General features: G+C 45.2%; 1 protein-coding gene across 2 annotated transcripts in view; it reads left to right on the top strand.

Annotated features, from left to right (window-relative positions):
• Positions 1 to 27,063, top strand: part of FBXL20 (F-box and leucine rich repeat protein 20) — an 867,163-nt gene that overhangs the window by 710,678 nt on the left and 129,422 nt on the right. For both annotated transcript variants that reach the window (XR_011283101.1, XM_069634719.1), the window contains exons 10-11: positions 25,148 to 25,278; positions 25,826 to 25,886. Coding sequence is in view for 1 of the 2 variants with exons in the window: in XM_069634719.1 (XP_069490820.1) it covers positions 25,148 to 25,278; positions 25,826 to 25,886 (192 nt within the window). In the remaining variant the exon portion in view is untranslated. The remainder of the gene's footprint in view (positions 1 to 25,147; positions 25,279 to 25,825; positions 25,887 to 27,063) is intronic.

The raw sequence follows: 27,063 nt of genomic DNA, 5'->3' as shown, positions 1-27,063 counted from the left end.
TATGTGGGCCCGCCAGCCTTGGTTCTCCCATGTCTCAAGACCAGGTGGAAACACTACATACATGCCCTCAAACTCTCAACTTAGCAGCCTGGCTCCTGAACTCATAGAGTTCGGACACCTCCAGCTCCCTCAAAGATGCATGGACATACTCTGAGAAGCATGGACACCTAACACCAGCATTGCTACTCCAGCAAATGGAAGAGCTTTGTCATCTGGTGTAATGACGAGGGCATCAATCCTATTGAATGCTTACCTGAAGATATCGTCCTGTACCTAACCCACATGTTTGATTCAGGACTGGTTTTCAATTCTCTAAAGCTGTGCTTTTGTCGTACACCACATCGCAGAGCAAGTTTTTATGGTCGGAAATTCCTGACATTAAAGCCTTTATGGAAGGGGTGAAGAGGCTTCATTCCCCCCCCCATTTCCAACCCAGCTCCCAGATGGGACCTGAATGATGTTCTTACCAGACTAACAGGACCTCCATTTGAACCATTGCACAAGTCTAGCGTTAAAACACTCACCTACAAGATGGCCTTCTTAGTGGCGATCACTTTTATAAGGAGAGTTGGTGAACTGCAGGCCCTTTCAGTTCAGGGCCTATTTCATCTCGATTCACAAAGACTAGATGGTTTTGTGCACACACCCTCGCTTTGCGCCCAAATTCATCTCGAAGTTCTATGTAAACCAGTTCATAGAACGACCCACCTTTTTCCAGAACCCCACTAACATGGAGGAAAGAATCCCCCACACACTGGATGTAAGGAGAGTGGCTACTTACTATCTGGAACAGACAAAGCCACTAAGAAAAAAAAAAACAAATTCAAGTGGCAGCTGGTAGATAAGGGGACCCTGTCTCTAAATCAGCTATTTTTAAGTGGATTGTTAACTGCATCACACTGTTAGGATCTTGCCAAGAGAGCTATCCTTCGCGCCTACAGCACACTCTACTCGGGGCACAGGGGCTACCATAGCATTCATTGCAAATGTTCCTCTTGATTCCATTTGCAAAGCCGCAACCTGGAGTTCTGTACACCTTTTTATACAAAAACTCTAGGTCTGATTCTCAGGTGGGACAAGTGGCTCTAAGACATCTTTGCTACTGTTCCTTCACACATCCCACCACCATCTCTGGGTACTGCTCGTTAGTCTATGCAGAGCATGTTATTCTAAGACAATTCACAAGCTCCAGAAGACATGCATTACTTACCGTAATAGCATTTCTGATGATTGTATCTGCTTAGATTCACATGCGCCCACCCTTCCTCCCCTCATGGAGTAGAAGGAACGTAGACCTCTTAGACCTTCTCTCTTCTGTACTCGCTCATGCGGTCTATAAGGCTCCCTCACTGCAGAAAAAACATCCCGAGGGCCCTCGACACGTGAGGGATTTTGGGTACACTACACCTCACATTAGGGATAGCGTTAGTCGCGCCATGTCGACGTCCCCTTTCGATCTTCGAAAGAAAAATGCAATGCTCCGCGATTTCCACTAGATGTCAGACTATAGGCACAGCATGTGAATCTATGCAGATACAATCAGAAATGCTATTACAGTGAGTAATGCCTTTCTTTATTTACATATCAAGTTTTAGTTGAGCATTCTTTAAAAGGGCAATTATTTGTAACAGTCAAGCAAACTTTGGAAATACTTTTCAAAATCAATTCAATTGGTGAATATGCTTTGGGAATGCTAATACATTTCTTGTACACCCTGAAGTGACTTCAGTAACAAGGATAGTATTGCATTTATATTAAACACCAATATAATTTTTAGATTCTCGGTTTCAGGAAGGAAGGATTAGTAAAAAATAGAAAGGTTAGAACATACTTTCTTATAGCTGAAGACCGTTTGAATCCCCTAATGAAATCTAGGTAAGCCTTTCCCAGCAGTAAAGTGTTCAACAAATTACAACTTATTAAGGGACAAGCAATGCCAAAGTCCATATATTAGAAGGGTGCCTTTTGGGAGCCAGGACAGCCAAAGTCAATTGGACAAAGTATTTCACAAAGTGAAAGAGTTGGAGAAAATCACTGAAGGAACACATGCTGTTGAGCCTGTTCAGGGGGAGTTAGAATCCACTCAGATAAAAGGTAAGCCAATGCAATTCTCAAGTGAGAAAACACAACTTGGGGCAATAAGGTAAGTACCCCCAAAGCCCCAAACTACCTCTGATTTGAAGGTGGTCCAGCTGGATTCCGTTTTGCTACAGCCAAGCAGACCCTTGTTCCTGGGCCTCAGTCGTGGTGACAAGAGGGAGGACGTCTGGCAGGCTCCTGTGGCAATACTCGGGGAAAGGACTTTGGCAGCTACGGATCTTCTTCGATTCAGTGGTTCTTGTGGTTTCAGCACCTCGCAAACCGCACTGATGCAGAACAAATATCCGGTTGGACTTGCTCCCTCGGTCCTGGACTCTGGTGAGGGGACTCCAGAAGCAGGAAATCCTGATCTAGAGTGTCCTTAGGAGGCTCCTGGAGCTTTTGGCCAGATTCTTTCCGCGGAAGACAGTTCACTTGGTTATGGCTACTTGACCCCTGGCATTGGGCTTCTGCAAGACTGGAGAGGCAGAGCAAATCAGGGATTGCGCCAAAGTGGAGTTAGTCACAGGCTAGTTGGTCCCACCAGCCCAAGGGGAGAAGTCGTTCCGTCCGAAGCTTCTCTGTTGATGCGAAAGAGGAGATGAGCACAGCAGCAGGGCTTCACCGGGCACTTCGAGGTCCAGGAGGTTGCAGCGGACTTCTCGTCACGATTTCTTCTTTGGATGTTAATTCCAGTAGTCAACTCTACCTGTAGTCACAAGAACCTTGCCTTTTAAGCTTGTTCTCATTCATTCACAGCCCTAGGCTGTCAATCACACAGCAGGGTGACTGTCCTTCCCGGACAGCCAGCTTGCCAATCAGGACTGGTTTTGTTCAGGCACACCTAGAGACAAAGGACAGGGGTTTCGGGACCCTCCCTCACTTCCTGCCATTCCAGACACACTGGAGCCAGGGGTGGGCTTTAGGGCTGAAGCCTGCCAAAGGCAAAATACACAAAGGGCTCACACGTGCCTCAATGCAGGGTATAAGCCAAGAAAGACCTCTCAAACATAAAATGGTGAAAAAAGAAGAAAGGGGGCACTTTGACAAAATGGTCACACATGAGTGCTGTATTGCAGCCGAGGGTTCAGCCTGCGGTAAAAAAGCACACTTGTAGTAAAAATTAAACCAGTGCCACCAGCCATTTAAAATAGTGAGGATATCAAAAATTGTTACATGGGAAAGTAGGATAAGGGGTTACTAGGTAACCCCCCAGTACTCCACATAAGATGGTGTATGCTGGACCTACAAAGTAGAAAGGTAAGTATGATCAATTTCACCTTACTATTCTTGGGAACAGTAGTTCACCCAAGACAAGGTATTTAAACCTTGAGACATCCAAAGGACTTCTCAGTGACACTGCACTGAGGGTGCTATGTGTCACTATACAAAAGGCAGATGCCTATAGAGTTTGTCAGGCTCCAAAAACAGTGAAAACATGAAATCCTAGTCAGGGAAAAACACAAGCGGGAGTGAGAAAAAGGTCCCACTCACTCAGAAATGAAAATTAAAGTCCTAAGTCCAGCAAAAGAGCTGGAGGTCTCTAAGGTGGGAGAAAATTTGTCCAGAAATGAAAATTCTCCCTAACACAGGAAGCGTGCCACATGCACGTAGTGCGACCACACCCTATTTCCCCGGCTTCAACGCTCCTTTCACTGCGTCAGATTGGCCAGATGCTGTACACAGCCCTTCCTATTGTTTTGTATTTGTACTTGCCGCTTCCCTGCAGAAACTTCAATCTTTTCCTTTTTCCCGCTTCCCCCCCTTTACTTCTTCCCCTTTTTATGGTGGCTAAAGTCATTTTCTCTGTATGCACATTTATGCACATGGTGTCAGGTCGTTCTTGGCAGCAGACCCTTGCAAACTTTGCTTAGGCCTACTTCACCTCTGGGATGCCTGTGCACTCTGATGCACTTTCGTACAAGTCCCTCACGAGTCAGCTGATGCGGTGTGGGCAGAGGGTGCGGGGGGATCTTTCGGTTGTCTGTCCCGGATAACCTCAAACTTGGTCTGTTCCAAGAGGGTAAGACTGCTCTTTTTACTTGTGCTCCCTGCACAGGCAACACTTTTCCTGGAATTATCCAAGGCAGGAGGGCTCCTTCGGGTCCTGTTGTGGATAGCCACTGTAGTACCAGGGTGTGCCAGAGGTCTCTGAGGAGACTTGCACTAGCGTTCATGCTGAGAACCTGCAAGGGTTTCATACCAGACTTCGACTCAAGGGGACTTCGGTTCCTGACAAGGCTGGTACTGAGGATCCTGTTTCAGAGGGCGTTCTACCTAACGCCAGACCAGTCGGAGGTCGACCCTGCTTTGCTTTTCGGGCAGACACTCGAGGGCCTGTGGAGGCCTTCAATAGCAGTAGGCCTGGCTCCTCTGTTTACCCTACGGACCACTGTGGCCTTATCGATGACCGCAGCCACACCTCACCTGTGGCAGGTCATGGCTCACTTTACCACAGCTGTCACTGGGTCACGTTTTGGGCAGGCACTGGAATAAGTATCTCGTGCTATGTCAGAGCACACACTGGGGAAACTCTGATTTCTTCCACTGCTTCCCCCTAATGCATTTTAGCCCCTGCCTTTTTCACCCCCACGGGTGGAATTGATCGCCAAGGGTGAGCAGATATTCGGGCTATCAAGATGGTCTTTCGGAAAGACAGAGCAATGTCCATTCATGCATCCTATGATACAGTGCAAGGAATTATGGATTACTTGGGGATAACGGTATCGGAAAGCCCAAAGTTACACCAAGGAGTCTTTTCCTCGGTCCTCTCAAAGCGACAAAGTCTTTTCCTCAGTCCTCTAAGAAAAGCGACAGAAAGGTTGGGCATCTTCAACCTGATGTTGTGGGATGCCATGAAATTCTAGCAAAAGGCAGCTTCTGTGCAACCAGTCACAAAAAGGGTAGACATGCGATACAGATCCCTTCCAGGAGATGAGATGTGTGGGATGAGGCACCTTCCAGCTCATTCCACTATAGTATTGTCTGCTACTCTTTGGTAAAAGCCATGCATCATTGCATTCTACCTGTTCAGTCTTCTGTCTCTGAGGATAGTCTCCTGGATAACGAAGGGAAGATTTACCAAAACTCTGCTCTGTGCTTCAGGCAGTCAAATGAGGAAATAATCAAGGCGACTGCCAACCTTAACTTCTGCAAAGACCTGGGCGACTAGGACTCCTTTCTTACTCGCGAGTTTCACGCTGGTTTCCACCCTGACTTGGGAAAGACTCCACAAGTAGCGCAGGACCTCATGGAAGCTTCCTATCACTACCTAGATAGAGCTGCTGGGTGTATGGCCGTATGTGCATATTTTCGCCTTCAAATGTTGCTCAATGCTGCCAAATTCCAACCAGAGTGCAGGAGCGAATCGTGGATCTGCCATTTTGATGAGGTGGAGCTGTTCAGCCCTGATGAACCAGGATCAGAATAAAAAGAAAAACCATGTTGAAATTGTAAAGTCTTCAGCAGCTCTAACTAAACCCATTGTGAACCCAGGACGTTTTGTTCCTTCAGAGACAGTGATTCACTTCCAAGAACTCTGGAGGTTTTAGAAGATTCCACAACAGCCGGAGTATGGAAGACCAATCTCCAAGCGTTCCATGCTAAAAAGCTTGTTAGTCACCACAGGATTCTTTTACTAGCCATCCACACGCCTGAAGCTGAGCAGTCTAAGTGACATGAGGTTACAGATCCACAGCTCACCAGTTGGAGGACACGTATAATGTGATGCTGAGAATGCCTTTTGGGGGACACAGCCACCTAGTCCTTGTCCTACTACTTCTCTGTGTGTTTTCTGCCACTGACGTCCAGCCTGGACCTCTGGCAGTGCAGCTCTTCATTTTTCCTTTTGGTGAACACCCATGGGATATCCTTATGTTAGGGAGATTTATCATGGTTGCTTCATCCCCTCTCCTAGTGAGACCCCAGCACTCTTTGCTGGACTTCTGGACCTTTTCCTTCAATCCTGAATGAGTGGAACCTTTTTTCTCTGATTAATTCTTGTGGGTTCTGTCTTTTGGAACTCTATTCATTGTATTCTACCTGTACTGTGGAGTCTGTCTGCTCCATAGCTCTTAAAGGCATCTGTGTTTTTACTACTGCAGCACACAGCCCCTCATGGGCAGTGTTGCTCGGAACCCTTAGGGTCCTCCTTTAAGATTTTCTCTATATCCTCAAGTAACTACTGTTCTTATACTTGGTATCTCTCCCAAAGCCTCTCCCAAAACACTCTAGTCTGAGAGAGTGGCACACACCACCCTCAGTGGAGTGCCAAAGGGATGCCTAGTATCCCACCTCTTGCTGCTCCTCAGACTTTAGTCACATAGACAATCAGCTAGTTCTAGCCGTTGGCAGTGTATGTGTTCTACCAACTATTGTGTATTTTTTATACCGCAGGCTATGACACTAGCCTCGGTAGGCACAATAGGGGCACCCAAGTATTAAATTGGGGCCTCCCTTTTTCATCATTACTAGCATGGTTGTTCTTTGTTAGCCCTTCTACCATTCTGGGGGGGCAGAGAGGATCTGTGTGTTTTTGTCTTTGGATCCTAGGCGGGGATACCTACTGGTTCCCGCCAGAGTGTCTGGGCAGGCAGGAAGTAGTGGAGGAGATTTCCACCCCCCTGTCCTTTGTCTGCCTGAGTGCCTGAATAGATCCAGCTCCCCCAGGGGGTCTGGCTGTCCCGATTGGACAGTCAACACCCCTTTCTGTAAAATGCTGAGAGATTGCAGAGGAGTGTGTGCTGGAATTGTATAAAAGGTGAGGCTTCTGGAGTCAAAAGCAAGTCGACCACTGGAAACAGAAGTAACCGAAGACTACAAAAAGAGACACTGCAGACCTTTTGCAATGCTGTGAAGCGACCACTGCTGTCCTGGCCGTTTTATATGCGTAAGAGGAGCTCCGAAGAAGACTCCTCCTTCCCTTTGGCTCGTGGGAACAGCCAGTCCCAAGATTAACTTTGAAACAAGCCATCTCCCGAGGTCCTATTAGCTTCCAGAGCTGCAGAACCCCAATACCAAGAGACCTGCTGCCCATTTTGAGTAAAAGGTCGTGGAAAGGCAGAATTCGTCCAAATCTTTGCTGAACCCTTACGACACTCCAGAGATCCGATCCAACTCGCCCTGTCGCCCTCACCGTAGGTGAGACTGCCGGAAGTGAAGATTGACCAGGTGATCTGTGTCCTTTGTTGGTGCTGCAGAAAATGTGCCAAAACCACAGAGTGAACCAAGAAGTTGCAGAAAGTCGTGCCACATATCCTTCCTTGAGACTGCTGCTGAGCTATCCCGTCCATTGTCCCGCCTTCAGTTACCAGACCAAGGAATCCAGAGGTCGGGTCCAGAGCTGCAACATCGCAGAGCACCCAGCACAAACTTTTTTTTTTTCCTTCTAACCTAGGGTACTGTGGGCAAAAAGGTATTGCTTACCTGATTCCAAGAAGTCGCTACAGAGCGTAGGAGTGCATGTAGACGTTTCCTGGGCAACCTCCTCTTACCTCAGACCCAAGCCGCTGCTTGTGTCCCCTTCTCAAGTTTGTTTTAAGGTCTCCCTTGTTAGTATTTAACTTTCTGCTTCAATAACGCTAGACACTGGAAGAAATACACAGGAACTCTTCATTATTTGCTGCTTGACAAGACGTCAAGCCCTCTCCGAACTACCTTTAGCTTGGGTTGTGTTTTTGGACAAAAGACTTACCAGGCGAAGAAACAGTCTCTAGAACCTTGAACTAAACTTATGTTGCACTAACTAACCATTTCCCTCCCTTTAAGTGACTTCACTATGTGTTTGCAGAGTAAATGTACTACCGTATAAACCGTTGAAAACCACAATAACCGATATGAAAACATTATCTTGTCTCTTTCTAACGTTGTTAACCGCGAACAAACGCAGAAGTGAAAGTGCCCTTTTGAAGTGTATTATCAAGTAATCCTAAGTGTTCAAGTATAAACGTCTGAAGTATTTAAGATGATTCTGGTGTAAATATAATAAATGTATACTTTTTATAGAACTATGTGTAAGTGCTCCTTTGTTGTGCCTGTCTAGCTAAAATTCAGTGTACTGAACTACAGCTCACATCATCCTCTTAAGATGAGCCTGACTGCTCTGCCACTCTACCCAGGTCCTGAGCTAGTACAGACTGATACTAAGACAAACCACTGGGATAGTTTACTAAAGTCTTACTGCCAGTAGAACTTTAGGAAAACTCCCCTTACATCATGGCACCCATTGGTGGGAGTATACCCGTGGGTACCTTTTTCCAGCAGAGCAGGGTATGGGCTGGTGGCAGCTACATACTGATTTGACAGTGTCTGAGTGTCCTCCACTTTTGGGACACCCAGATCCTGCCATGGGTATCAATTAATTCCTGGACAAAGGCAAGATGTCCACCCAGTCTGTGCCTTTCTCCCTCCCTGACTGACTTGGTTGGAACAACCATATTTGGCTCTGGGGCTGCCTCCTGTCAGACTGACTGGAGCTTTCCCAGGGATTGAGGTGCGGGTACTCCCTTTGGGTGAGACCTGTATGAAAGGAGTATGGAGTCAACTCACATTTTGTGCTGTGGGTGTCTGGTTGTGTGACAGTGCATGGGCCAGCCCTGACTGAAACTGGAGTGAATGCAGTGTAGTGTTCCGAAAGGCTGCGTGCATACTCCAATCCACATTCTGTGTTATTGATGAATGGTTTGGGTGAATGGCCTGGTTTTCTGTGTGCCTGATGTTGGAGAATTCTCAGAAATGTGCTAATTCCCTCCACCTTAGAGACCCCCAGCAACTTTGCTGGATTTTGAGGACTTGATTTTTCTTTTTTTACTTGGAGAGCGAGAGACCCTTTTTCCCACTCTTATGTACTTTAATGTGATTTTGTACACTGTTTCTCTTTTGGTTGTGGAGTCTGACAAACTCCATAGCCATTATCTTTTACATTGGGTCACACAGCACCTTCAGTGCAGTGGCCCAGGGAAGTCTTTCATATTTTCCAAAGGTTTCCAAGAGCAGTAAAGTGAAATTGACTTTACTTACATTTGTAACTTTCTAGACCGAACATACACTTTCTTACAGTAGGATGCTGGAGGGATTACCTAGTATCCCCTTTGTCTAGCTTCCCATGTAACATTTTTTGTTACCCTTTCCTCACTGAATGGCTGGTGGCAGTGGTGTTCATTTACCGCGGGCTGCGCTCGCAGCTGCAGTAAAGCACCCAGGGGTGCCATATTTGTCAAAATGGCCCGGTCTTCTTTTCTCACCATTTCTTTGTGGAAAGGTCCTTCTTGAGATTTACTCTGCATGCCAAACCAGGTTTGGTCCCATTGTTAGCTTTGCCTTTGGTGGGATTCACGAGTGAAGCCCGCTTCTGGCTCCAGGGTGTCTGGGGTAGGCAGGAAGATGCCCGAAACTCCCTGTGCTTCGTCTCCTAGGAGACACAAATGCACTCTGTGGTGATTGGCCGGCTGACTGTCCGGCAAGGACAGCCACCCTGCTGGGCGAGTGACAGCTAGGCTGGAATGAATGTGAGAGAACTGAATAAAAGGCAAGGCTTTTAGCTTGAAAGGCAGTCGACCACTGGACGAAGGAACCAAAGAAGAACTTGAAGAGGATGCCCGCTGCAACTCCTGGACCATTGGTTTGCCCGGTGAAGTCCTGCTGCAGTGCCGAAATGTCAAGTTTGCATCGACAGAGAAGCTCCTGCAAGGATGACTTCTCCCTTTTGAGTTGATAGGACCAAACTCTGGGTAAGCCCCCTGGACACCCATCTCAGAGCTGGTTGAATTTCCACAGAGTTGCTGCTGGAAATTTTATAGCCAGGGAGAGGAACACCAGATTGTGTGCGTTGCTTTTAAGCTGGCCAACCAGAGAGCGGGAGTCGCAGTGTTGCTATTTGCGGTAGATGCGAAGTGCTGAAACACTGAACAGCCACTGAAACTGAAGTTTGCCGGTTGTGAGTTTTGACCATCCCAGTGCATTGCAGGAGTCTCCCGACGTCCTCCCTTTTGCCCCCACGACTGAGGCCCAGGAACAGTGAGACCTGCAGAGCTGCACAGGAACAGGAGTAACCTGCTGCATCTTTTCCTCAGTTTAAAGGTACTGTACATAGTCTGAGAGAACTTACCTCTTGCAGTAGAGTTGCTTGCATCTTCTATCACTCACAAGTCTAATCAGTTTGTGGCCCTACATTTGATTCTTCTTTTCTCCAAAGACTTCTAAAACATTGTGCAAAGACATTTCAATTTACCTACCAGAGGTGCTTTATCCTATATAAGAGCAATCTAGTCTAGACGGAAACAAAAAGATCAGTGGGAAAAAGGTGAAAATGAAATAGGAAAATTGGTTAAAACGGCTCAAAATGTCTATGGACAAAATGATGTTGAACTAATGTTAATCTTTCTGGCACAAAGAAACTCTAGAGACTTTTGGGCAACTAAAGGTGACCAGTCACACATCCTCGTGCACTCGCATTGCTCCCTGCTCACAGAGGAGAAACGCTTCGTGAAAACAGCATTTTTCTGCCAGCTGACTGCAAAGGTGCCCGTGCAGAACAATGCTCGCTTCCTGGAGGAGGCGGAGCTTGGGCACGATCATGTGTCTGACATCACGTGACATCTAACCACTACAAAGGGGAGCACAAACCACCCTTGCGGCGCTAAGCCCGGCGGGGTAAAGGGCGCCGACTGTTGTGCGGCTGTTCGGCGCTGGGGCACCCTGTCCCTGGTCTGAGGAGGGTATGGAAGAAGATCCTGAACAACGCCGGCTCAGGAATCGCACAATAAAAAACCCTGTGATGCCTAAACAAGGTTCTAATGTGAGTGTACAAGGGATTACACATGTGAACAAGCCGGGAGCAAATACAACATCTGTTCCCTCTGTGCTCCCGGCCACAACACTATGCAGGCGAAAATCACAAGAAACAAAAACGTCCTCATTACATACACTTTCTGTAAAACAGAACCCGCTTCACTTGCCTGCGACAGGCTCTGACCCAAGCACACGGCGCCCAGTGTCCCCACTGGTGCGGTCGCCCTCGCAGTTTCATCGGGAGGGCCCAGCAGGAGAAGTGGGAGGGGTCTACACGACATCGGCTCCCGCTCTGGAGCAGCTTCCCCATGGTACTCCTGATACCTACGTTAGTGCCGAGCCCCCTTCTACCGCCTTGGCGAGTGGCCGTATGTTTGAGTGGGTCGGAGGACCACTCATAGAGGGCCTTGGAGGCGAGGTGCAGGCAGAGGAATGCGATGGGGCCCAGTCAGAGAGATGACAGACGCCGCCTGACGCGGCACAATTTCAAACAAGCAACTTTTGATTCGGACGCCGGCCGATGTGGGAGAGGACCATCTGACGCAGCCTACGGCGGTGGTGAATAACCAGGAGACATACCAACCGCAACCACAGGGGGGCACATCTCTGAAGCTCAGCATAAGAGCTATTGTACATGTGCATGCAGTGGAGCCCCCCCTTTTGAAATCGAAGAGACCCCAAAGGACCAACCTTCAGAGAAATCCCCAGAGACGCCAGGCTCTTCCAGCCGGCCCCAGCTGACATCAGGAGAGATCACGACCCAGCCTCAAAATCACCCGCAAGACTCAAAGTTGGGAGAGAACCCTACTGACACCCAGGAGCCAACTACGGGGCAACCTAATCAGATCGCCCAGGACATAGCTGATCCAGCTGTGGACTGTAATGAGCAATCGATCCTGGCGGGCAAGGCCAAATCAAAGCCCAAATCTTCGGCAAAAGGGATAAGAATTCTGTATAAAAAAAGAGGAAGGGCAAAGCCCAAACTTGCAACACAAGAAAACTGGGCAAAGGCATGTACCCAAAATAAAACCACAATGCCTGCAAAGGGGAATGCAGGAATAAAAAACACTGATGCACAATCAACTAGTAAAAAGTGGGCCGTGGCGAAAAAGTCTCTACCGACGCCCTTACTCTCAAATGCCCTGTGGAATTTCTTTAAAACACATGGCAAAAGAAAACAATCTTCCGACACTGAACCTTCGGACGCCGAAATTCTTGAAGCACTTGACGAAATCCCTCCACAACCTAAACTCAGGAGAACAATAACAAAGCAATCCGAGGAGGTGGCAATCGAAACAATCGGTCATCCAGAAAAACAGGGAAATGCTAATGATATAAGGACTCCCTGTCCTGCTGCTGCACAAACAGAGAATTCAAATAAAACTCTGCTACGAGAATCGTACGCACAGTCCCAGGGGATTTCGGAGATACTTGACCTACTTCAACCAAAAATGTACCCACTACAAAGAGAAATAAGCCCTCAACCATGGGCTAAAACCCATCTGAGTACCCGATATCCCCAACTAGCATGCCCGTAAACTACAACAGAGGTACCCCCTCGTGGTCACACTGATACGGGCCCCTGGAGTTCCTCACCCAGGCCCTCGAAACCAGTGGATTTGGCTCGGACCAGAAAAACGTCGAACCAACAATCTGTAGAGTTTATAGATACTCCAGTTAAAAAAAAGGAGGCTTAGTGAACTACCAACAACAGATATGCAAAAAGTCACCAAACAACAAAAGAGACATGACAACAATCATGTCTACAATAGCAATTGCAATGGCACCCTTCTGCAAACTGTATGAGAGCATAAGTGATGCAGCAAAGGACGACACAACTACCTTAGCGCTCATACAGTCGAAATTAACATTTCTGGAAGGTTTTATCACTGCAATAGATCTGAAATATGACATATCTCAAAGGAAGCGAGACAGGATGGACGAGGAACCTGAGAATATTTCAGCGTCTATCGGAGAAGAACCTGGAGCAAGTCGATTATGGGAACAAAAATCAACACAGACGATTTGGGATAAAGGCGGCCAAGAAACGATTGCGCCACTGTTCAGCAAAGCCAAACCAGTCACAAAAACGAATTCAACACTGCCGAAGTATAATGCACGACTTTCGCAGGCTGCTGACCTGCCAATTGAAAACAGTACAGGAAAGAAAGCTTTAATATTAGCAGAAAAAGATCAAATGGGAAAAACAAGGCAGCATAAGAGCCCGATACTTGACCGGAAAACTCTTGAGGATCAATCAACCAAAAGAGGAACGGTCTCTATTGCAACAGTGACCACTCCAGTGGTGCCAATTGACTTGACCAAGTCACCAAAACCAACGACTGAATCCACGGACCCTAGTCTTAAAAATGGGTCAGTACATAGGCAAAGAGACCAAGGTGCAGATATCCAGATGCAGCCTGAAGATGACAGTGCCACAAATAAGGAACTCCAGAAGGCATGTATCCATAACCACAAGACAACGATCTCGTCAATGGATGCTGACCAGGATATAACTGAAACATGCCAGAATTCAAAGCTTGATAAACCCAATAAGCCGAAAAAGCCGACGTTCTTAACAGACCCAGAAACAGCGCCGGATTCCCGTCGAGAATCATCCATTAGGGAACACCGCTATTCAACCTCGACTAGCCATCACCAGCCGATTAACAGAGGCTCAAAAAAATCAGAGACAGATGCAAAAACCGAGAAAAGAATCCGACTCTTTAAGCTAGAACAAGCCTCAAGTAAAGACAACTGGTTAAAACCAAAGACTTTAAATTGATCGAGCCATATCACAAGGAAGGCAAGGCAAAAGCTTATTTGCACATCAGAGAAGCTGCAGTTCAAGATTTAACTCTGGATGCTGCAAAAGACCTAAAGCTAGCAGGTTTCACTCTATCGGAAATAAAAACTGCAAGTAAGCAACAAAAAAACAGTTGAGATGTAAAGAGCATCTATAAATCGACACGTGCCGCCAGCCCTACAGATCGCCATAGTAACCGAAGAGCAGAGCTGAAGGCTCTTTTCGAGGAATACACACACAAGTCAAAACAGAAATACTCGACAGACTCAAGGGAGGTATTCCATGATCAGGAATACAATCAAAGAAACAGAACAAGTTCAACCTACCCAAATACGGGCAGGTAAGATGATTATCAAAGAAGACAGTGCAAGAGACCGATACCCACGTCGTAGCAGAATCTATAGCCAGAGGAATTATAGACCGGAATCACCGTCAAGGAAAGTACACACGACACCTGCCAACTCAAAGAAAGAAGCAGCGTTAGCTGGAACATGGAATTGGTTGAAAGGGGCTTTGACTTCGAGCCACAGGAAATAGCAATCATCGACGGAAGTTAGTAACATCTACTTCCAAACGGCTATGACTCTAGCCTCGTGGAATACGAAAGGCCATGCACATTTAACCAACCCCAACAGTGAGGACCTAGGACGATTCGACATGTTATGTCTCCAAGAGATGTGGCTGCTTGAGGAACCGACAATGGACGGTTTTGAAATTGAAACCTCACCAGCAACGAAAGGCCTATTTGGACGGCCATCTTCAGGGTTACTCATTGCAGTGAGAATAGGACAAGACCTGAAGATCATCAAGACTATCACAAGATCCTACGGGGTCCTGGCCGTCCTCATACAATGGAATCACTTCTCTAACACTGAAGGAGCATGGACTACGTCACATCTTGCTTTGATCACCGCGTATTGGAATCCCCAAAGAACCTCAACTACAGACTTCTGCCAAACAATGGCCAATGTCATTGATGCAATTGTTATTGAGTGGAATATTATATCCATAATAATCCTTGGAGACTTCAATGCTAACTGTGTGCATCCGAAAGAGCAATCTATACCTACGATCAATGCGTCGCAAGCAGATGTTAGAGGTCAAGCATGGATGAACTTGATGACCTCAAGAAACTTTCATAATGCCGCTTGGACGAAGGATTGGAACATACAAATCCCGACTTGGGAAAGGGAAACATCCATGGCCACCTTGGACTATATCTTAATTTCTAACGCTATGCTGTTAGAAATCAACAACTACCAGGTGGATAAAAGACAGGCAAGTGATCACAACATACTGTCTATAGCATGGGCGGCCAATTTGCACCAAACCGAAGTATACTCAGCGTCGGTCGAGTCTAACAGCCAACAACCTTGTCTGCGTCTTTCAGCAGCAAAGGTCCGAATTATTACGCAAGAATATGCAACAGCTGTCGATCGTCAAACAATGGACGCTACACCCAGACCAAATTTATATTCCAATCCTGAGCAAGTTTAAGGCTAAACAGAAAGATGCGACAGCTATTCCAGTCAACCATAGTCCTGCATATGATAAAGTATTAGCAGGGAAAAAAACTGCATTGAGAAAATTAAAACGGAAGGCAAAAGCTGAAAACATCGAAGCAACGTGGGAGCAGTATGTAAAAGAATAAAAAATATACAAGTCATGGTTGAGAACGCGCAGAGCCGTCTTATATCAAAATGACGCAGAAACCATGTAAAGAGCACTCAACGAAAAGCTCAGCAGACTTCTGGGCCCTAATTAATGCCACTAGAGGCAATCTCGGAGTCAACATGGCAAATTCAGTTACTGAATCTGCGTGGGATGATTTCTTCACAGAGCTCTTTGCAACACCATCAATCATCGATAATCAACATCTGGAGACTAGCGCCATCCATGGATAGATTTGTCATCAAAACCTGATATAAGGCTAGTTATTCAAAAACTGAAAACTCCGGGCCCAGATGGCCTAACCAATATCGATTTTAAAAAAACTACATTGATGAATGAATGGACAGAGTTCATCAGTCTTCTATTCAATCAGTGCAGAATCAACAGACAGATCCCGGAGTCATGGACTAAAGCAACAATAGTCCCGATCTTTAAGAAAGGCTCCAGGGACGACCCGGCGAATTATCGCCCGATAGCCCTTCTGGATATCCTAGGGAAACTGTTTGCAACTCTTCTCTTACAGCATTTCCGATTCTGGGCGAAAACGGCTCCCTGCAACGACCATCTGCAAACGGGTTTTAAGAAAAATGGCAGTACATCAGTAAATATTTTCCTTCTGAACATCATGAAGGCCAAAATAAAACGGGGCACCCCAACTGTCTACGCCGCATTTATAGACCTGTCTCAGGCATTTGATAAAGTCGATAGAGCCCTCCTATGGGGTAAACTAAAACTTTGGAAATGCCCAGAAGATATCTTAAATCCGATAATAGCATTGCATACAGAGACTTCTCTCCGTGTCCGCCTGAGCAGGCAAGGCACATTGTCCAGAAAAATTCAAGTAGAAAGAGGATGTCCGCTCCTTTCCACCAAAAGTAGGCAACATCAAGGTATTGCGCATTTTATATGCAGACGACATGATCCTCTTGGACCAGATGCCAGTAGGTCTCCAACAACAGCTTGACAACCATGCCAGATATATGAACACCAAAAATCTCTCAATGAACAATACTAAGACCAAAATCATGATTTTTGCCAAAAGCCAACAACTACACAAACCTTCTAAAACTTGGTCAGTCAACAGAATTAAAATTGAAGTAGTGGATCATTTCAAATACTTGGGAGTCTTTATTGAGGGCTCGCCCAAAGAGACCAAAATGCAGCAATATCTCTGGGAGAAAACAAAAAACCTGACCTCACAAATGAAGGTGATTGACCGAAAATTTGGAAAATTTTCGTTGATACCAGCTATCAATTTTTACAAAGGTAAAATTGTTCCATTTCTCAGTACGGCATGGATGCAACCATCTCCATGCCGACCGCGATCTGACAGAAACTGGAGGGCTACATTTGGAAAACAGCTTTGGATTTGCCTAACTCAATACCAATATCAGCATTAAGAAGAGACTTGGGACTTTTGTCTCTGGAAGCAACTGTAAGCATTGCATCTATCTCATTGTATAGGAAAACACTCCTACAAGATGACCTCCCTATCCTTAGCTTCATCGGGGACGAGCTAAAAGCTTCAAAATGCAAAGCTATCCGTCTCTGGACTGACCAGCAAAAAAACAAATAACATACTGTAGCCTGCACAGAAGATCGGTTGACAAATCCTCCGAGTTATCCAGAAGCTTAAAAACGAAGATTGGATAACCGCAACGGAAAAAGCAGTGGCTATTAAATTCTTGAAAGACTTACCCCAACTTACAAAAAGCTAAAAATCCCCTTTGCATACTGTAAAAAGTTCCCTGATAAAAACCTCAGCAAAACATTCTTAAGAGCGTGTCTCAATCTTTTGCACACAAGAGAAATCTTAGCGATAAGAAGCCAAGCGAAGATGACAACCTGCAGACTCTGTAACATTTCAGAAAATCAAGAAACGGTGCGCCACCTCTTGCTAAACTGTCCAGCCCTAAATGGAGACCGTACAGCCTTTCTAGCCCCCCTGTGGGTCAACTCAATACTGGTAGAAGAAGACACATGGTGGTCATGGCTGATCTCTGGCGAAAAAGTAACATGGGCGATGGCAACAGCTAAAGTGATGGAAGCCGCATTTGAAAAAATAAATTCTTGTAAATTAGCTGAATAAACTCTTAGCTCAAACTCCCCAGCGATGCCAGAGCGATGTGATCGATGGACTGATTAGATCTAAGCAAAAGCCGATTGCGCGCGGCACTGATTCGCTTTCATCAGAAGTAGATACCGGCGTCGATATTTACTTAATTTTAGTTATTAGACTCTACCTGAGGAACATTTCATCTGAGATCTGATCTTTTTGTAAAAATCAATTTCTTTTTGATTACACACAAATAAAAAAAATGTAAAAAAAAATTAAATTGAATCTCCCCAGAACTCTAGTATCTGCAATGTTGTAACGGAACAAGAATGGATAAAACATTACAGCGAGTTATTCCAAAAACAATATTCTTGTGAAAATCATGATGAAACAATGGAACAATGGAATATAGTAATCTCTAAAGAAGAGATCTACAACATCAAGAGTCTCAGCTCTTCTCGAGCACCAGGCCCAGATATCTGACAAACGCTATATTAAAAAAAAAAATCCTGAAGAATTGGCAGACTTTTGTAACCAGCTCCTTAAGATAATTATAAACGGGAAAGTCCCAAAAACCTGGAAACTTGCCATTATTGTACCAATTTATTTAAAAAAAAGTGACACAACCGGGAAACTATAGACCCATGGCACTACTCGATGTAGTGGGGAAAATCTTTGCGACTCAACTCTTATCACAATTATCAACATCGATTAAGCAAGCTGGAGTAGCCGATCTAAGACTAACAGGTTTTGTCGAAGGCGTAGGTTGCAGCCTAAATTTGCGAATACTGAACGCATTGAAAATGGAAGCAATCGGAAAGAAAAGGCTGATGTACATCGCCTTCATTGACTTGGCTCACACCTTTGATGGTGTGGACCGAGAGCTTCTATGGTCGAAAATGTCGAAGGAAGGCTGTCCTGGAAGTCTAGTTGCTGCTATCAAAGCATTGTATAGCGAAACCTCAATACAAATTCGGCTTGACACAAAAGGAAATCTAACTGCTCCAATACGAACATCCTGTTTTGTCAAACAAGGGTGCCCCTTAGGAGCAACGCTTTTCAACTTATTTTTTAGCAGATGTGAGATCTGTTGAGGAAGTGAAGTCCTTTCCACCAAAAATGAATGGCACCCATGTTAGTACATTAATATACACAGATGACATTGTGCTACTTGACATGACCCCAATCGGCCTTCAAAGGAAAATTAATGCTCTTGAAAAATGTGTCCATGAAAACAGACTTGAGATAAATATAAAGAAATCCAAGATTCTGGTGTTCAAAAACCTTCAAGGAGCCAAAAAAAAAAACAAAGTCCGAAAGATACATCTGGACTTTGGGAAAGGAGACTCTAAGTCTGGTTAAAGAAGTAAAATATCTGGGGAATCGCGTTAAATTAAAGTATTAACGATGAACCGATGGTCACAAAACTAGCATCTAAATGTAACCAGTTGGCTGCACAAGCGGACAGGATACTCAAAAAGTATGGTAAGTTCTCAATGCAACCTGTAATCGGCTTCTATAAGAATAAAATCATCCCAATACTAACATATGTAGCAGAGACAATGTTTGCAATCACGAAATATGGACAAGATGTGAGCGTGTTCTATGAAGGAGGATACTAAAACTACGAAAGGTTTCCCTACTGCTTGCATAATGTATGAGGTTAGTTTACCATCAATGACCGCTGTAGTGACATGGAATGCTTTAGCACTCTAGAGAAAAGCGATTGGAGGCGATAACATACCTCAGTTTCAGATATTAAATAATGACACTCTGATTTTGAAAGCCTGTTAAACCAACGGAAAAAAGCTTGCGAGAACGTTCTGAGCCAGCTGGATACTTACAAAAAATTGCTAATAGGTAATCCAAATGCAGTAAACAAAACTCTATGAGCAAGATTGGATCGAAACAAGTGAAAAATGAATCTAGCACACCAGAATGAGCAACGCGCCCGTTGAAGCTAAAAAAACGTCACACCAGAATACATGGTGAATTTTCCATGCAACAAGATAACATTCCTTAATTTTAGATTGAACAATTTTGACACACGAGACGTGGGATATGGCATGCAGGATGTGGGTAAACAAACAAGTACCACGTGGAGGTTATGCAACCTTGAAGATGAATCTTTGAAGCATCTAGTTTGTTTTTCTCTAAAATCAGAGATGAAAGAACTAGACACTTAAGCTCCGAACTTGATAAATATCCAGACCGGTGCGCCGAAGACTGGTGGCAGATATTGCATGAAGGTATTAACAAAAAATTTACATTTGCATTATCATTCTTTTTAGATAAGATAAGAGTCTCATGAATGAATGATGAGTAATAGACATGAATGACAATTGACAATCACGTCTTTTTATTTTGCTACATCTGTTTTTTTAAGATGATATAATGAAATGGGTTGAATTTATCTGACAGCTTGTAAATGTGAAATCCTTTTTTTTTATAGGTAATAAACCAATAAAAAAAAATATAAGACGTTTGCCTATTGACTTTGGGCTTAGCCTATTGTACTGAATGACTCTTTCTGGGGGGTCCAAAAATATTTGGCAGCTTAAGAATATGTGTGGTCTCTTGTATGCTCTAAATACTCCTTTTCCTTTTGACTTAATACCATATGATTCTAAATGCTACGGTGATATATTAATGTCCCCAGCACCTTATGATATGATATGGCATTTGTAACGCGCCTATACACAAGTGTTTAGCAATTGAAGCCACTTGAGGGTGTAGGTAGTGTCTCTGGGCCATCCCAAAAGGGTATCTACTGATTTAGAGATATTAAGAGTGTGTATTTCTCATGAAGTATATTTGAGTGTTACTATTATATTGCTCCCTTCTGAAGAAGGCTTATTCTAACTGACTGATATATCATTTAATAAGTTTATTGAAGAAACCTTGAGTGTAAGTGTTTATTTGAATACTTGTAAATGTAGTATAAGCTTATACCAAAGGTTTGGTTTCCTATACCTTTAGTCAGAGTTGTTTGTAGTGTTCCCAGAGGGAACTGCATGCAAACCTTGCCTAACACCGGACTGGCTGCCTGCCTGCATTCGTGTACGATTGGCTGACTGAGCCTGGCTCATCCTGAGTGAATGGGGAACTAATGTGTATAACTAAGAACTTTTCACTTACCAATTTGTGCTGAAACCTGAAGCTTGAATCCTGCGTCCAGTGGGAGGAAAGAGTATGCCGCTGCATTTCGTCAAGGAATCCAAAGACTGCTGAGCTGAACCAGGAACGGAATCAAGAGAGGACCTGTATAGACGACCTCTTCCCGAGCTTCGGGGGGGCCATCATGTACCTACTACTCTTCATCACAAGTATCTTGGAAGCCAGTCCTGTGTGCCTGCCATCTGTAGAAGGGTTCTTTGTGAGTGCAGAAGAAGAGTGCTTGAACATCTCTATCCAAAGAAGTCTGTGTCGCCCAGGTTCTGTAGGAGTGTTTGTTACCGCCAGAAGCCAGATTGCTACCTTTTGCCCAGAGGAGGTGGTACCCTGGCATTGTGCTGCTGGACACCCAGAGCTGCAAAGGTTCCACCTGATCGAATCTTTCAAGGGACATCCCTGGCACATCTGACCACTTTTTCCCACCAAAGTAAATCCCAGTACATTTTGTGCAGAGGAAAGTCAGCCGGTGGGTTTCCCCACCACCAAAAACAAAAGACGTCCCGATAGTCCAGCCTTGGTGAGGATCTGTAGTCCAGTCCAGTGGTCGAGTCCAGGTCGCCAGAAGCCTTAAGAGGTCTGTGCTGCAACTGCAGCACCGAAGAACCAAAAGTCGGTAAACCGTAAAATCCTCAAACCTGACTCCTAATTCTGCCACCGCATCCATTGTCAAAGAAAGGCATAAGGTCCCTAAGTTTCTTATCCTTTTCAGCCGGGCCTTTTCGGAGTCCACAGCAAGCTTCGCCTTCGTGGGACATCCACAGCTCGAGTAACGACCCGCCAACGGAGATCACTGTGTAGACCGAAAGTACTGCCTTTCCGACTTTGTCCGGTTCCTCCTTTTTGTCTTGGCCTTGGTATCCCAGCGACTCCTTCTTGCAAAAGAGGTCCATCTTCAAGGGGTCCTGTTGAGTGAAGCCAAGAAACTCCACCACTTTGCATTATTAATCTAAGTATTGTGTGGTACCACATAGTGTATGTATGTATGTAAATATATATACACATTAGTAGAACAGTATTACTGAAGTGTCATTATTTAAATGAATATATTTACTTGACCCTTACTTATCAAAATCTTGATGGTATTAAAAGACTTATCACATAACCTGGTGTGTGGCCATTCCTCCATTGGGGCTTGGGGATGCACTGCACTGAAGAACCAGCCTGCATCACCTCCTCAGAGCTTAAGCCTTGGTTGCTCGTCCAAGCTACATATATTGAATCTTGGTTGGGATCTCTTTGCCTCTACCCCAACCATAATAGAGGGCAGAACTACAGATACCCCCCTCCAGTTTTTACAATCTTGCTCAGTGAAAGAACATAACCAGCGATAGCTGATCCCTATCCGTGGCACACAGTAGGCATCTCCTTCCTCTCTCCGGAGAAGCATGAGCTGTTCCTCATAAAAGCAATAGAGAAAGCCCCTCCCTTGGAGGAAGGCAGGGTTTTTACTCAAGGGTCTTTACTGCTCTGACAAACAAGGAGTCTGGCCTGAGGGTGGTACTAGACCTCTGCAACTTAAATCGTTTCTTGCCCAAAAAAAAAGTTACCCTTCAGCCTCAGTTCAGCCCCAAGCTTATGGCAGCAGTGATGGCGTTCGTGCACCTAAAGACATTCATCTATATCACTACTTGGATGACTGGCTAATCTGAGCACAGTCCCAGTCCAAGTTAATTGCCACTTGCAGTCCCTTCTTGAACTGATGTATTCACTGGGTCTGCCGGTCAATATAAAGAAATATTCATTCTAAGACAGGGGGAGTTCATAGGCTACCCATGGGATTCAGCATTAGGCAAAGTCGTCACTACAAAAAAGCAAGTAAACGATACCTTGGAGACAATAGGCCTGTTCCCGTCTCATTCTGAAACAACCACATGGTGGTTTCTACATCTGTTGGACTTGATAGCGGCCTGCGTTCTTACTTTACCCTTGGCCAAGTTGTGCATGCGTCGTTCCCAGTTCTATGTGGCATAGAACCATAGAACTGGACTCCGGTTCCTCCCCTTTCACAAACCAAACTGGTCCCGATTTTAGCCTGGCTCCAGCAGGATGTTCTGTGGTGAGCAGAACATGAGAACCTCCGGTTAGGCACACCTTTCCAGAACTCCCCTCTCTGGTTCACCATCACAACAGATTCCTCCCTATCGGGGTGTGGAGCAACTTTGGATTACACGATGATTCTCGGGAGCGCATAAAATTCCTAGAATTGAAGTCAGCCGTCCTAGCCTCACATGCATTCTTACCAGTGATAGATTTCCAATGGTCTCATCCTGACAGACATTGTAGTGACAGTTCTACACGAACAATCAGGGAGGCACCAAGTTGGTGAAATTAAGTGTGCTGGCGTTGCTCAGTGCCCACTCCAATAGGTGCACAAACATAATGATACAAGCGGCTCATATAGCAGGAATGAACAATGTTCAAGCAGACAAGCTAAGCAGGAGATATTTTGCCAATCACAAATGGGAGTTGAGTGAGCAGATCCCAGAGATCTTTACCTGCTGGGGTCTCCCTCCTGGTGGATCTACTCACGATAGAAGTGAACAGCTAATGTCATTATGCCTCGTGAAAGGGGCGAGGCAAAGGGTCCCTGGTGGATGCATTCTCGATCTCATGGAACCTGTTCACCTTTGCATTTCCCTCTCACCCTCGGATTCAGAGAGTCTTGCAGAAGTTCAGATCCTCCAATCACGGCAAATGTCTTCTAATAGCCCCCTCCCTCCTATCGTCGCACCTGCTGCTTATGGCAAGTGGACTGCCTCTCCTCCCAGACCTGCTTTGCCAGTGGGAAATGCGAAGTAATACCTCCTTGTACACAATTCACTTGTCTTGGCACTTTGGCACATGTAAAAGTGCTCTATGGCCGCTTGGCATTATCAGACGATAACCTTTTGGTAATGGGGCCATCCTGGAAATCTTCAGCCACGCAGTAAAAAGAAAAATGGCTTTGTTTTGCCATTGGATGTTGGGTGAAGTCGAAATCCAGAGATGATATCCTTCCCTTCTTGACAAATCTTAACCATTAAGCTACTCTGGCATCATCGTACAGAATGTATTTGGCGCCTTTCGGAGCATTCCTTTCAAATAACAATAGACTAGTCTACTTTGCCAATCCAGTATTCAAGCAACACTTCAGGGTACTTGTCCACTCCCCCCCAATCATGGAGTCCTACCTATCCGGGACAAAGTGGTCTTACGGACACATTGTATGTTTTTGCCAAAGGTGCTCTCATACCTCCACATAAATCAGGAACAATCTTTACTGTTCGAAGGGCCTTGGAGTTTTATCTCAAGAATACAAAGCCTCACAGGTCTTCAGACAGACTGTTCATCACCTTTGGTGGTGATCAGCCAGGCAAAAAAGCAGGTAATGCTACTATTGGAGGTGAATAGTCTGCATTTCTCATGCTTATCAAGTGCAGAGCAAGATCCCTCCTCCGGGCCTGCAAGCGCGTTTGACGAAAGCAAAGAGCATGGCGGTAGCCTTCAATGTCCCATGCCCCGAGAGGCGTTTTGCAAAGAGCAACCTAGGCCGCCTCTTCAGCTTTGTATAAACGGTACTCACTGGAAACCAGCTCCACGGCTGACGCCCAATTCAGACGAGCAGTCCTATGGTTGTTTGCAAAAGTGCAAATTATATCCCTCCTGGGTTAGCGTTGTTTACTTGTACTCTGCCAGAAGTATGGAGGAAAGGGGATGGGACGTATGAGTAAGGAAACATTACTCATCGTAGTGACTGCTGTACTCCTAGTCCAATGTCCTCTTTTCTCCTTATGCTTTCCTTCGATCCACCATCACTAGTTAGTTGGATCCTCACAGCCCCCTTGGTGGTTCATGGACTGAGGGGAAGGGTCGTGCTACGCACATGTGGCGCACTGCTTCACTCAGTTCTCCATGGGGAAGTGGGCACATGGGCTTGCCATGGCTTCCGTCCGTCCTCTGCAGTAACACCAATATGTATGGAGGGAAGGCAACATTGGGCTGGGAGTATGGTAGTCACTACGGTAAGTAATATTTCCTTTTCCAGCCTTTCCCCAATGGCACAAATTTAAATCTGCAATCGCCAAATGCAGCGATAGTGAGTTGCGTGAGAAAGAGCACAAATTTAACAGAGGTACACCATCTCCCGTATCCCATTGCAACCTTTTTTGCACTGAAAACCCTACTAGACTTTATTAATGTCACAGGACGGTTTACTTTACTTCATGTAAATAATTGTTTATTCAAAACGGGGATAGTCGACTCCGTAGAACGGATCAGCTGCATTAACCTGCCTGTTGGGGATCTGATTGCGCCTGGGCCCATGTATTGTAATATGGCCTTAGATGTGCATCATTACATGTAGAACGAAATTGGTACTACATCTTTGAAGGCCACCATGTTTTAATAAATTACGTCCCTTAGTATTGTCCTAATCTGGATTGTAACATCTTTAGAAATGTTAGCTTGTGTTTTCTCCTTAAGATGCTATGCATTTGGATTCTCCTGTGTTGGCGGTACTGCCTGTAGTCTGTACATCTTTAGAATGTGAACATGTTCTTCACCATTGCCAGTATATGATTTTCTCTGTTTTACAGCAAATCACAGACGAAGGCTTGATCACGATCTGCCGCGGGTGTCATAAATTACAGTCCCTATGTGCCTCGGGTTGCTCCAATATCACAGATGCCATCCTGAATGCACTGGGCCAGAACTGTATGCAGCTCAGGTGAGTTGGTCTTGAAATAGTCCAACAACAGTGACCCATTCAATTGCCCAGTTGTTCCCTAGCTCGGTGAGGGAAACGTGCGGTGGACACTGAATTAAATTGCTCGAGTCCACACGTGTTCTCTGTGCAGAGCAATAGGCAATTGTTGAGCATCACATATAAGCCAATGACTGACTTCTGGGGTAAAATCTTAGGCTCTTGTGAACGCTAATAAAACACTCAAGCTTTGGCGAAGTTCAATTCATTTTAATGATGAAATTTGGATATGCAGCAAATCACATGTGGTTAATTTCAATGGAATATAAAAATGCAAAATGTCGTTATAATTTTAATGCAGAAGAAAATAGCCCTTACTGAAATGGAGGATTTGGGGGCAGGTGTGGTCCAATGGAAGGAGTCTGTTTGACCCACGCATGTTGGCAGATAGACTGTTCAGGAAGTTCTACCTTTGTGTAATCTGTTATAGTATTGGACATCCCATGAGTTGGGTGGAATGGGGCCAAAAGACTAAATGTACAAAATAAGTAGCCTACTTTTCCTTCTGCAGAATACTGGAGGTGGCTCGTTGCTCTCAACTGACGGATGTGGGCTTTACTACACTGGCCAGAGTGAGTATCCTACCTTCCCCAACACTAGATAGAATTGTGGTCAGTTTTTTTTTAATCTTGCTGTAAATATTGTAGCAAACAATGAGTTTTAAAATCAGAGTAAATGGAAATGTATGTTTAAATTACACGATTGGGGTCCTCTTGCACCCCTTCATTGCTCCACTATTTCCCCTTTTCTATGGATCGCCCCTACACCAGTATAACGCACTGGTCCTTACCTGTGGTGTTGAACAGAGTTCTTAGTGCTTTGCTCCAGTTCACCCTTTTCTGTAGACCAAGCTCTCACAGAACTTCTTCTAATCTGTGCCTGAGCTACAGCATTCGAGTCCTTCTCTGGCTTTGGGTAGTCATCAGAGCACCTAGCCCTTGGCTCATTTGTAATGGACTTTCCTAATGGTGCTCCATCTCTTTTCTTTGTGAGCAGAGCCCTCGCTGCAGAATTCTTTCCCCCGGGTGATATACAGAGGTCAGCCCGAGTCTGCATGTGAAGTTCCTTGTCGCTAACTGGAACCCATTGCTTGAGGCACACATTTGACATTTATTTCCTCTGTGTTTTAGATATGCTGTACTGTTCTTAGGTCTACAGTATTCTATTCTAGGATCTCTAGCTTCATGTCTGTGGTAGTAGATGGAGGCTGTGGTATGGAAGAAGAGCACCAGCAGTGTTAGGAAAGATGTTCTCTTTGCACCTTTCCCTCTATGGATTCATATGGTACCCCCTGTCTTATTGCTTATTTTGGCACCCTCACCTGACTTTTGGAGGTCAGTAAAGCCTTTTGCTTTACTTCCCTTGCCTAGTTTGCTATTTCTTATAGGGAAACAGACTAGACCCGAATACTGTCAGTCCATGGAATTCTTGCATTTTTATAATTGCACATGTTACCTTGCAGTGAAGTGTTTATCCTGATCATGTTTTTCCTAATGGCATTTGGGTTACTTTGATGATGTGCCCAAGACAAGCTGGTGGCAGCTTTGTGATTTTTACTGTTGTGATATTTCTCCCGCCCACTATTGCATTTACTGCAAATGACTACTAAAGGTGGCTAGCTCCCTAAAATGGCTGTGCCACGAGATTTCAACTTCTTCTTTGACCGCCTTCAGGCCAACTCTAGTAATGAAATGCCATATTGTAACCCCTGTCCTGGTGAAAGCTACTGCTTTCCTGGGCAAGTGCCTT

This window comes from Ambystoma mexicanum, chromosome 13 (genome assembly GCF_040938575.1).
Source record: "Ambystoma mexicanum isolate Mex_15411 chromosome 13, UKY_AmexF1_1, whole genome shotgun sequence".
NCBI lineage: Eukaryota > Metazoa > Chordata > Amphibia > Caudata > Ambystomatidae > Ambystoma > Ambystoma mexicanum.
This window is presented reverse-complemented; position numbering and strand designations above follow the sequence as displayed.